This window comes from Periplaneta americana, chromosome 8, assembly GCF_040183065.1.
Source record: "Periplaneta americana isolate PAMFEO1 chromosome 8, P.americana_PAMFEO1_priV1, whole genome shotgun sequence".
NCBI classification, from domain to species: domain Eukaryota; kingdom Metazoa; phylum Arthropoda; class Insecta; order Blattodea; family Blattidae; genus Periplaneta; species Periplaneta americana.
Window position 1 is genome coordinate 143,887,013 of NC_091124.1, and position 12,893 is coordinate 143,899,905.

Below are 12,893 nucleotides of genomic sequence, written 5' to 3' on the forward strand. Positions count from 1 at the left end.
GGAGAGTGAATGTTCCTTTACCAAGAGTAAAAAGAAAAAGTTACTAACGGATTTAATGTAGGATTTATGACGTGTTATGTTTCGTGCACCGAAGATTTCGCATGTGGGGTAAATTTTCATTATATTGACTTTTTTACCCTTAATTACTATGCAAGACATTTTTCATTAACGCCAACAGATGCAGCTTCAAATTCTGTATGTAACTATATATTCACGTGTTTTATCGATTACTATATATTTTACGGAAATGTGGCAACCTCGTTTGATTAGGAAATAATAATGTTTGTGGTGAAATTCATGAGAAGGAAAGAGACGAATAGATTTCATTCTCTACTCTACTGCAATTTAAGGTCCGAATACTCTATAAACTTCACCAAAGTATTCTGTGTAAATAGAATAAGTATTTTAATTCTATAACGTAGTTTTTCATATGTCGATATCTGTCCCGGAAATTGTGAAAGAAATCTGGTAACCTTATCGTAGTTTTTGGAAGGTGTTATTTCATAAATGATGTGTGTTATAATGAGAAGTACCCAGATATTTCTTGGATACAAATTTACAAAGAAAACATCAAATCACGTAACTGTAGGAACATATAAATGATTCATTGCTATCTTTTTATTTATCGAAGAAAGTAATGTTAGGACTGTAAAATTCTTAAATGATGCCACTCAGATAACAGTTGCAAGGCAATCACAGCTGAAATAGATTCCCTCGTAATGTGGAATGTTATGAAGGGAAGTGACGTGGCAAACTGTTCGAACATGTTGACGATCACCTCGAAGGCACGCCTTAGCAACAAGCGAACAAGGTCGCGAAGCTGAATTATTAGGGGTACAAAGTTGAAATCAATTGTGCTTTATAACTACTTGACGATGCCTTATGTCGAGTTAGGTTCTGATATTTGGATCTGAAATGCACATCTCTGTTCAAGATGAGAGAAACTGCTATGTCGACTGCTGTAGGCGAGACACCTACAACAACTTGGAAGAGCAAGATGATGCAGGTTGTTGCTGCATGTGTAGGTAAGGAAACTGATAAAATTATTTTACATCCAATTTATGCAATATAAGACCTAGGTTTTAGTCAACTAATCTGTATTTGTTGGGGTTCTTGTCTAATTTTTTATATTATGTGAGGTCATGTTTTCTGTTTCCTTTAATTGTTAAAGTACATTTTTTTAAAGCTTTCGCTTTTTAAGCAGTTTATGAGTAGCACAATTGAAATGAAATTTAATCAACTATTACAACTTATTTAGTATATTGTGCGAAATCACACTCTGATATACTACAAAATCTATGTTTCTGACTAGTACAGAATCTTATTTATTTAGAAATTTTTGTAGATTAATTTCATGACTATCAATTCTTTTTGTCCCCGTTGTGAAGTAACGGTTAGCATATGGGTTTTCAGGCTTTCACGGCGATTGATCAGAATTGGTCTTTTGGGTAATCCACCGTGTTCTGGAACTTCATATTTCCAACGTTTCGGAAGTACATACAGGTTCCATGATCAAGGTAAAACAGAGAGGTCGCCTACTCTACTAGCTCGTTACGCCAGGCTAATCCAGATGACTGAGCAAAGGTTATATTTGGTAGTGTTTATATTGCAGGAAACTGATTTTTGAAGACAAAAATGAGATACTCGGAAAAAATATGAACATTAATTCGAGAGTATATTCAATATAACCGTAACATAAACTGCTCAGATTTCTCTCCTGCGTGCTATGACATTAATAATATTAATTTTATTAACCACAGAATCAATTACACTGGTCAACAAAATTAAACATATTTTTTTGTCAAAAGATGAAGGGTGGGTGATTCTTATAGCATTTTCGTGCTGATTTCAGATCTGTTTTCAAAATGTTTCTATCACCCAGGATTTTTTACTAATTATATGAAATGTACTTTAGACTTTTCTAGTATTGATACTTTGTAACATTTTACCTAAAATGTGTGTCAAATAGATTTTAGGCTAAACTTCTCTTGAGAAACATCTCTTTTGAGTGTTCAGCAGTAGTCTGACAGAATATTTGGGCTCCATTTTTCCTGGTAGCGCCTTTCCATTTCAGAAACATCCTGATGAAAACTCTCCCCATGTTCGTCGCTTACTACCCGAAGGTTTTGAGGATAAAAAAATAGATGAGAATCCAAGAAGTTATTTTGAGATACATGACACCCCACCACGCTATAGTTCTGAATCAGCTCACTGACAAGTTCTCTGTAGTCTTCTGATCTGTGTTCATAGAAAGTAACAGTCTGTTGAATGATCCTTAAGTTCCCGCCATATCACTGGAACTGAAAAAGGTATATGATGGGATTCTTTTAGCCAACCAAGTAGGATAATAGAATTACATGGAGCACAACAGATTTCATGCAGGGACCCAGTTCCTGACCTCATCTATTTTGCAATCAAAAGAACACTCGTAAGTTCTTTGAACTAATGTAGTAAAATTCACCTGTGTGCTTTCAAAGTTAATTAACCACAAACGTAACAAAAATTGTTTGTGATTTATACAGTATTTCGAGATATGTTTCAATTTATAAGATACATTTACCATGCTTAAAATTAGAACAAAGAAAACATGGGTTGTGAAACTTGTTTCATGATTGTAAGTTCCAACTCAACTGAGAATTTTATTAACACTAACTCTCACAGTCTTATGAGGAATAAAATTTATTTTTATGAATTCTAACTTCACAGGCAACAATGATCTAAAGTTATAGGTCAATAGTTAAAGCAATAAAATGAAATATTTGAAATATCTTCTCTCCATTAGCATGTTAAGGACTGTATATGGAAATAAAAACAAATCAATTTTTCTAAAATTACAAAAAAAAAAAAAAAAAAAAAATGGTGGATGGTAGAAAAATTCTGACTTCATTTTTGTAATCAACAGATGACATTACATAAGACACACCAGAATTTGTACATTTAACAAAATCATTGTTGACCAGTGTTATACTGTATATAATACAATTCTGCTGAAAATATGTATGTTCATGTTTTTTTCCCGAATATCTCATTTGACTTCAACATTCAGATTCCATATAAACAATAGCCAATTAGAAAATTTGCTTAGTCGCCTGGATTAGGGCTGGTTCACAATAAATCGGGAACGGAAACGACAACGAGAGCGAGAACGGAAATAATGTTAAAATAAATGTATTTAAATGTGTGCATTTACAATAGTTAATTGTAAATGCTCACATTTAAATACATTTATTTTAACAATATTTCCGTTCTCGTTGTCGTTTTCGTCTTCAATTTATTGTGAACCAGCCTTTAGTCTGGCGTAACGAGCCCAACAGAGTAGGCGACCTCTCTGATCTTACCATTTGCCATGATGATGGAACCTGTATGTAGTTCGAGACGTTGGAAACGAGCGGGACCAGTTTCAAATTCTGGTTGGAATAATTTATCTGATTTAGATTTTTTCAGGTTTTCCTCTCAACCAATTCATTGAAGCAGAATTACTGAGTTGACCTCGTACTCATTTTGCCATCAAAATTACACTTCATCTACTTCATCATCTCCGTTTATTTCCCATATTTTGAGCTTGCTCCCACGTAGAGTCGGCTGCTCGACTCCGTGGTATGTGGTCATTAGTTACTGGTGGTAGTGCTATGTACCTTAGGGCTCTCTCCTGGGGCTCATGGTGGCTCGTGGGATCGAGGGTTGGAAGTCAGCAGTGATGCCTACGTGGAAAGTTTAAAGGAATTCTGTAGGCTGTAGAGCAGTTCGGGGATGGCTTGCAGGGGAATCTGTAGCGAGGGGGAATTAGTGCATGCATATCATTCCCTACCGGGTAGTACAATGGGCCCACGCAAACGACCTACGTGCGAGGGCCCGTGCCCCTCGCCTGAAGGAGAAGTAATAGATTATATATATTTAAACGGTTTTAACTTCACTGTACCAATTACGAAGGTGTCTAGTGTTCGTGCGATAGATGGAATTTGGCTAAATACCCGGTGGCAGAGGTAACTAATTACACTCAATAATCACAATTAATAATCAACACAATTAATAATAAATTACTACTACTACTACTACTACTACTACTACTACTACTACTAATAATAATAATAATAATAACAGTAATAATAATAATAATAATAATAATAATAATAGTATAATATAATTAAAAAGGAACATCTTAAATTAAATGAAGCACGATCACTTAAAGTAACATTTAAAATAAATCTAATTTCAATCTCAACTCTTAGACTACCTCGGAAAAATCTAAGCATGTAAGCTGCTGAAGCGGGTCCAACACACATCCTCGGTTGAGGAGATCTGACCTACGCCAATGGCCGATTCAAAGCGTATTGTTAGCAGATGATTAATCTACAACTTCGGTTACAAGGTCCGGCGAGTGAAGTGGAATGAGATGTGACGGGTTTCCGCAGAGCATTTCGGTGTTCCCTGCGTGCTTTAATAATAATAATAATAATAATAATAATAATAATAATAATAATAATAAAAATAATAATAATAATAATTGTTTTTATAATAATAGTAATAGTAATAATAATATTAGTAGTAATAATAATAATAATAATAATAATAGTAATAATAATAATAATGATAATAATAATACTGTTGTGTCGTAGTACCATACACCGTGGAAAACCATGCAATGTTTAATATGGTGTGTTTTTAATTTTATCGGGTAGAGGGATAACCCCAGAGAAACCTCAACCAGGTAACTTGTCCCAACCAGGATTTGAGCCCGGGCCCGTTCGTTTCACGATCAGGCATGCTAATCTCTACTCAACAGCGATGGAAAATATGGTATGTTATTTCTATCGTCTCTTCATAGTGTTTTCGAAGCGAGTTCATAACCAATTTCAGCCTATCGGAGATGTCTCTTTCCTGTGGGTTAAGGGAGTACGTAACGTTGCGATTTGCTCCAAATCAGATATGGGGAAGGTCATTTTACAAATAATGCTGTACCTGTTCCGGTTCACCTGAATATCGAGTTCCAAAGAACAATTCCGAAATAACAGTATAGTTAGTGAACTGTGAACTGGAATTGAAGGATTCAGAACAATAGTGGGCCAAGCGCCATTTACTAAAACCGTAGAAAACAAGGGTTAAAATTAAGTTATTACCATAATTCAATGGAAACATATAGCAAGTAATATAAAGTATACGCATTAAAACTAAATGACAAATCAATCTTCATTAAATTATGGTATTCACTTAACTTTAACCCTTGCTTTCTCCGTTTTTAATAAATAGCGCTTAGCCCACTATGGCTCCGAACCCTTCAATTGTCATAGTACTAGTATGACTTATAGAGACAAGTTCGTTGCTTCTGTGACTGGTCTTCTATCCAGATTCGATCTACGATCTGTTCGTGATGAAATGTGTGGTAGAAATAGGCAGACGTTGCAGATAGATTTTCTAGGGCTACTTTCATTTCATTCTTCCATTCTATCAACATTCTTCAATCTCCCTCTCAATTTATTTATTTCTGCAATAGTTAAATATAGGCTGAAGTGAAATTTTTGGGATAGTACGTGCCTTCGATGGTGATATAGTAAGGGGATGGGGCTTCGAACCCTGAGTTTTATCAGGTATTCGTATTGGGATGCCTGGCTTTGTCAGGGTTAAGGTAGAACAGCCCGCCTGTCAGCTTCAGATTCACGAATGCCACCCAGACTTTAACAATATTCATATATAGGGCGCATAATGGAGCAATGTAGGCCACGTCTCGAGTCCTACCCTCGAGAAACCAGCCAGCCAGGAAGAAGCTCTATAAGACTGTGTGACGTCACGAAGCTCAAAGTTCTGAATGGACTTTATACACGACTCAAGGGCGAAATTAATAGTTGGACATAAGTAGTACTAAAAGCAATGTTTGAAATAGGGAATAATTATACTGCATATTCAGTAACAGGGGAATTGATAGGTGGGGTGGTGGAAACTTACACTCATTGAGGCACTTTTAGAGGTACATTGTGATATATGTTAGTTATGACGTGGACGAAATATGATGATAGATTTCAACATTCATGAGATGAGTCCGAGGATTTGCCATGGGAATACTTGACATCTGCCTTTCAGTTTGGTAAAATCTCAATTTACTCAATGAGATACAATCGGAAGAAGCTGTGGCGCGGTATGTGAGCAAGAGCTTCGCTCGCTAAACCAAAGACCACACTGGTGGCCCCTGTGTCATATTTATTAAACGGTACAATGATATGCTATTTAATAGTGATACAGCTGTCAGTAGTGGTGATAGTAAGACAATGAATATTTTTCCTGAAAATAGGTAGGTCTAATATTACTAAAATCTTCACCAAGATGTCTAAACAAAAATTGATACGACATTTGAATAAATCCTAATGAATGCATGAAACATCTATTCTAAAAAAAGTACTAAATACAATATGTACTTTGTTATACGCTGTAGTGTACATTATTTGATATTAATGTTTATACATAATCCATGAGGTATTAAGTATGTCCATGACTATTGTGTGAAAAAATTCAAGGCACATTAAGTAGAAAACGTACCGAGTGGAAAAGCACGAGGGACGAGGTTCACCGTACACTTCTCTTTCTGTGGCACCACAAGTGACGTCAAAGTAAACCTTTCATGTGAATACGTTACAATTTCTCTCTCTTGTACCTCGAACGTAAACATTTCACGTCGAAAAATAGGACAGTCGACGCTTAAAATAAAACTCAGAACTGAAGAATATGAAGAAAATATTAATCCCTCTCCATTGTGGGTCCAATGCAAATTAATGGTACAATCTTTCTGTTTCAGTAAACCTGGCATCAATAGCTTACGGAATGGCGATGTCGTGGCCCACTCCATCTCTTCCACACCTTGCAGCAGGAGATCTACTATTAGACTGCAATATAATTACAGAAGATGAAGGAGCTTGGCTAGGATCATTGGTGTACCTTGGAGCACTGATATCGTCTCCGATTTTCAGCTATGTATCGCAGACTTATGGACGTAAAATTGCGGGCTATTCTACAGTCATACCCCTTATTATCAGCTGGCTTCCCATCGTGTTCTCTGAATCTCTGTACCTCTTCTATGCTTCAAGATTTCTTATGGGTATGGCGTCTGGTGGGGTTCTCACTTTCTGCCCGATGTACGTCGGAGAGATTGCTGAAGACAGCATCAGAGGTACTCTGGGCACGGTTCGTTCAACGTGTGGTAATATCGCCTTTGTCTTCATGTGTATTGTTGGTGCTGTAATTTCCATCAGAGACATGGCTATACTATGTCTCACAATGCCGATAATATTTGCTCTTGCTTTTTACTGGCTGCCCGAATCGCCATTGTTCTTAATGAGAAGAGGAAGAACACTAGAAGCTATGGATGCTTTGATCTGGGTACGTGGAGGAGATGTGAAGGCTGCTGGATTAGAAATGATGAAGTTGACTGCCGTTGTGAAGGAAAGTTCCAGTAGAAATGTTTCTTTAAAAACTCTTTTCTCATCTAAAGGAACCAGACGTGCTTTGACCATTTGTATTGTTCTCGGTCTTTGTCAACAACTATCTGGCATATCAGCAGTTCTGAACTATGCTGTCAGTATTTTTGAACTAGCTGGAAGTTCTATTTCGCCAAATACTGCCACTACTATCGTTGCATGTGTACAACTCCTTGGTTCACTCACGTCTTCAATATTTATGGACCTTGCTGGTAGAAGAATTCTAATACTGTTCTCTCAAATTTCAATGACAAGTTGTCTAGGAGGCTTGGGAATTTATTTTTACATGCAACAAGAAGGTTATGACATGACAAGTGTGGGTTTTCTGCCGTTGATGTGTATGGGTTTATATGTGCTCACTCTCTCCGTTGGTGTAGGATCTGTAACATATATTATAATGGCAGAACTGTTCACTCCAGAAGCAAGAGGTCTTGCTACAACTGCGATAACCATGGTAGTATGGTTAACGGCTTTCCTCAGTACAAAATTTTATCCAAATCTCGTTCATTTACTGGGACTTCCTGGATGTTACTGGTTGTTTGCTAGTATTTGTGTTGTTTGTGCAGTGTTTACTATATTCAAAATACCAGAAACAAAAAACAGAAGTTTGGAATCTATTCTTCGGGAGCTTAATGGTGATGATATCAAAAGTGATAGTGAATCGGGTGTGAAAACTATAGCAAACTCATCAGCTCCTGAAAGATATTAATGATTATGGTGATCATATATGAAGGGTACACGGGAATAACGATCAAGGTTCATTTTAGAAAGTTTCGAGAAAAACGAATTTTAAACTTTAAGCACTTAATACTTTGTTATGTGTGTATTTAATAGAAATTGACGTAGTGGAATGTCAAGAACGATTATTTCTTATTACTAGCTAGACCACATGATAATACTTCGTTTCCACTATAAGATAGCATTATTAACTCAATTTAGATTTTTTATGGACCTTGATCGTTTTTCCCGTGTACCCTTCATATGTGTGCGTGTGTATAAGAAACATATTTATTTATATGGGCATGTGTGTTAGTAATTTATTGATATAAATACTGAACTTAAAGTATTCTACATATCGACAAATAATATATAATATACACACGAGTATTATTACATATAAATGTGGAAGTAAGTGTGTGATTTATGGTTCTGTGTATTGAAATATGAATACTTATACAGAGTTCCTTGTGATTGTTCATATTAATACTATTTTATTACTTTAATATAAAATATTATTTAAAGGAAATGCTGACCTAAGTTATTCACAACTACACAAATAAATTTCATCCCTCTCAATTTCTACGTGACTATTTAGAAGTGCATATTCTGCTTCCTCATATCTCAATCCTAGAACTATCGACGGAAATCTCTAAATACAGTAAAATCTCCCTAAAACGAAACGCGATCGCTCCAGAATTTGTTTTCCATTTTCACAGGTTTTCGGTTTACAAAGGGTTGAGTTTTGGTAAAACTAAGAATAGAGTACTGCGATATGCTCACTGTAGGAAGAACAATGAAGAAATAATTTGAAATAAAGTGCAAAGTGAATTTTATTTTCATAATTCTTAACTTACATAATTGCAGCCTCTCTCTCTCCCTCTCTCTGCACCCTAGGTTCTTGGCCCCCACATTTATTTTAAAGTGCATTGCAGCGAATTTTTTTTGAAGTGAATGTTGTAGAATTTTCTTCTCATCCTGCATCAATTCAGAGTGTAAATTGCGCCCTGATTCATCGGTTGTGTAACTGAAGTTATGTTTGATGGAAAATAGATTAACTTCACGTTAGACAAAGCAATCATTGGGTGACAGGTAGCATTGTCTAAAAACAGTATGACCTTACTACCTTGACGTTTCATTGCTCCATTAAAATTATGAAGTCACTCTTCCATGGTATAACTGGTCATCTAGGTTTTTTTTTTATTAAATCGCACAGTTTTACTTTATTACAACTGTTATTTAACATTGTATTGGCATATTAACACAAAACTCAGAATAAATAAACGGAAATGTGAACCTAAATTGATACTACACTACAATTATTCACAGTTTTATTCTACTCGCACTGTACTTTATCACTATATTGCCTTGTTAGCACAAACTGAGAATAAATTAAAGGAAATGCAAGAGGGTTGGAAGAAGTAACGGTACAGGAGGTCACCAACCTGCCCTGGTCCTTGTCAATAAGCAAAAGATAGTGACATGGTTAGAGAAGCTTCACTCCCAACGCCTGACAAAGAATAACGAAAGTTTTCCCGATCATTGCATGTACAGTCACACAAAAAATTATGTCATGCTTCGTACAGTATTATCGCAAAATTAAAAATGGTTTGATAGAATTTAGCAACAGTTACGCTTAAAATTATCCGTTTTATTCAGGTTTTTTACCTGAATGGTGCCCAAAAATGATTCCGTTTTCGCGTTAGGCAGTTTTCCATTTTAAAGTATTATTTTACATAGGAAAACATTCCGTTACCAAATTTATTTTTCGTTTGTGCAGGTTTCCTTTTTATAGAAGGTACGTTTTAGCAAAGTTTTACTGTATAGTCTAGAGAAGATGAAAGATTAAATTCATAAAATAAGCATCAGTCTGTAGTTTATCTATAGTAACCTCTGACCTCGAGTGACATTTATTAGGACTATTTCGTGGATAAAATAAACATGTAAATAATATATTGCTAGAATTCGCTCACAAAATGTTAAAAATTGTATATTCATGAATATTCACCTATTCGGGGATTGTGAAGTTGAAATAGGTGAATATCGATTGCTGCTATAAAGAAATTGGATGTTATTCAGTAATGCCAATTGAGAAAACGAAATACAAGTTTAACAAGTTAATTATATGTATTACGCTTTTCTCTTATTACAACAGAAATACATTTCATTATCTGCTGATATCATAATATAATTTAAACATTTTATAATATGATTACAAATAACATGACTAAATACATTAATTAAATAAGGTACAGTATTGTTGAAAACGCAGTTATCAAATCTGAATAAAGGACTGTAATTTTCTTTAGATACAATGGACATGGAATTAGAAGATGAATAATATGTAGATCTGGAAGTAAGATTTCGTACTTTATTTAGTACTTCATCATTACATTAGGGCCCGTAACACACTACACCGTGAACTATGAACTATCAGTGGAGACAGCTAGCAATGCTTGTCTTTACATTACAGAGAGAAATATGTTGCTATACAGTGGAGCCATCTCTGTATAGACAATTAAAACACGAATTTTAGTACGCCATACGGAAGGCAGTTTGATAAAAAACCTTGTATGACCTTGTATATACTATACAAGATCTTTGGGCTTGATAAACGCTGATAGAAATAAAGTTACATAAATCTGAACGGTTGACTTTCTATTAATTGTTAAATTTCATCCACGTAATATAAATTTTATTTACCTGTGGGAACGGGATATACAGGTGGTGGGGTAGCTACGTTTATAGAAAATCGCTAGCCCACCAATGCCTTATTTCGAGCGTTACTCCGTGCTAAAGGAAAGCATTTTCCAAATCTCGACATACGCATTACATATTATTTTCTCGCTGTAATATGTTACGGGTCTAATGGATTCATGCTCATCGATTTACGGGGAAACAGTTGGTGACACTGATTAAACAAAGGAACGTCATGCGATAAATTGATTCTGATAAATCAAGTTGCAAAAATTATCGCGACGTATGACTGTGATAGGTTGGAATTTAAAATTTAATTACACTTCATTGATCGAAAATGGAATGACGTCATATAAACGAAATAGTCATTACAATTTGTACTTACTTGTTAAAAAAAATTAACATTCAAATTCAAATTTATTTACAATTTACATTTGAATTGAATACATATGAATAGATACCCGAAATGAGCATATGCTCGTGCTCGGGTACAGTCCAGTAGTCTACATAAATTTTACAGGGATCAGATAATAATGCTGATGATAGCAATAACAGTAACAATAATAATATAATAATAATAATAATAATAATAATAATAATAATAATAATAATAATAATAATAATAGAATAATCGTGACAGAAATTATACAAAGATTGTAATACAAAATAATTCATTAATAATAATAATAATAATAATAATAATAATAATAATAATAATAATAGTGATAAAACAAAAATATTTACAATAATAAAATAAATACTAAGACGGATAAAATAAAATATAAAACCACTAGCGAGAGCTAACACAACTTAAATAAGCATATAATAACCGGAAAAAATGACGAACTCGAAAATCAACAGAAAAGTTCGTTATATCGCAGACGACAGCAACCGCCGTATTGACATTGTGTTGTGAATTAATGGTAGTAGGGGGGAGCCGAAAGTCTACGTAACTGCCGTTCTCTTCGAATCTTCCCGTACAATCATGGGAAGTTCATGCTGCAAAAACAAAATGTCTACGAGTCAAACTGTTCATGATTACCAGGATAAATACAAATAATACTGAACTATATTAATCAAGTTTCAGTTATAGATCTCCCCTTTTGTGCAAGAGGTATCATATCAATATATTTTATGAATGGCGGGGAAAATATAAATTTCAAGAACTCTCTAGTGCAAGAGATAGTGACAAGTGCAATCAAGTGTATCTGTGGCGATGCTAAGAAATCATTTATTGGAGAACTTCTTACGAACGCACTACAGTAATTACAAGAAACTCCCCTCGATAGAGTAAAATGTTAGACTTCACCTCTCGATCTTTTTTCGGTGTTGTTTCGTCTAAGCAAAACAGGTTGCCTTTTTTTTTGCTTTGGCTTAGAACGTAGTCGACACGCGGCTCTCAAATGGTGGATCTTTGTCTGTGACACAACACCACAATCCAAGAAATCTGCATCAAATTGAACGCCTTGCAGATCGTAAATCATACCACCTTATAATATGTAGTTTTCGTTTGTTGTCTGAACGGGTAGTAAGAATGATTGTGAATTAGAGAAAAATAGTAAAATGTTAGCTGGAAAACTGGAAATACTGCAATTTATACCAGAATTTTACTAGAATCACCTGATTGAATGTCTGTACTCTTTACGATATGACACTTTTATATTCATAAAACATTTCTTATTACAAAGATAAACTGAAATAAAATTTAATTATTCTCCTTCTTTTTCTTATAACCTGTTCGAGCATCTGCAGACAGCTCAAAATTTGTCAATATTAATATTTCCAAATATATCCATGAGAGTGACAAAAATTATCTTTTAGTGTTAAATTTAAATTGCTATGATGTTATAGTGCTAAAAGTTAATAATTTGAAATTATTGTCGTCACTCTTTCTAATTTTCTCTTCTTTGAGCATAAGTGAATCGTTTATTGTAAAATCACCACAACCGGCAATTTTTACAAACTGCGTTTTTTTTGTGGATTTTGATTACCAGCATGAATGCCCATTTTTATATA

At 34.6% G+C, this 12,893-nt stretch overlaps 1 protein-coding gene across 1 annotated transcript; it reads left to right on the forward strand.

The window, feature by feature from the left end:
* The first annotated feature begins 869 nt into the window (after positions 1-869).
* On the forward strand, positions 870-8,307 carry LOC138705129 (facilitated trehalose transporter Tret1-like). Its single transcript, XM_069833779.1, has 2 exons — positions 870-1,025; positions 6,785-8,307. The coding sequence occupies exons 1-2, from the start codon at positions 935-937 to the stop codon at positions 8,170-8,172; spliced, it is 1,479 nt and encodes a 492-aa protein (XP_069689880.1). The 5' UTR covers positions 870-934; the 3' UTR covers positions 8,173-8,307.
* Positions 8,308-12,893: the final 4,586 nt, after the last annotated feature.

What these genes read in the sequence shown, in the direction of transcription:
- LOC138705129 (XM_069833779.1), top strand. Translation starts at nt 935, where the DNA reads ATGAGAGAAACTGCTATGTCGACTGCTGTAGGCGAGACACCTACAACA. An exon ending in GGTTGTTGCTGCATGTGTAG is followed by an intron (nt 1,026 to 6,784) that starts GTAAGGAAACTG and finishes TTTCTGTTTCAG; the next exon opens with TAAACCTGGCATCAATAGCT.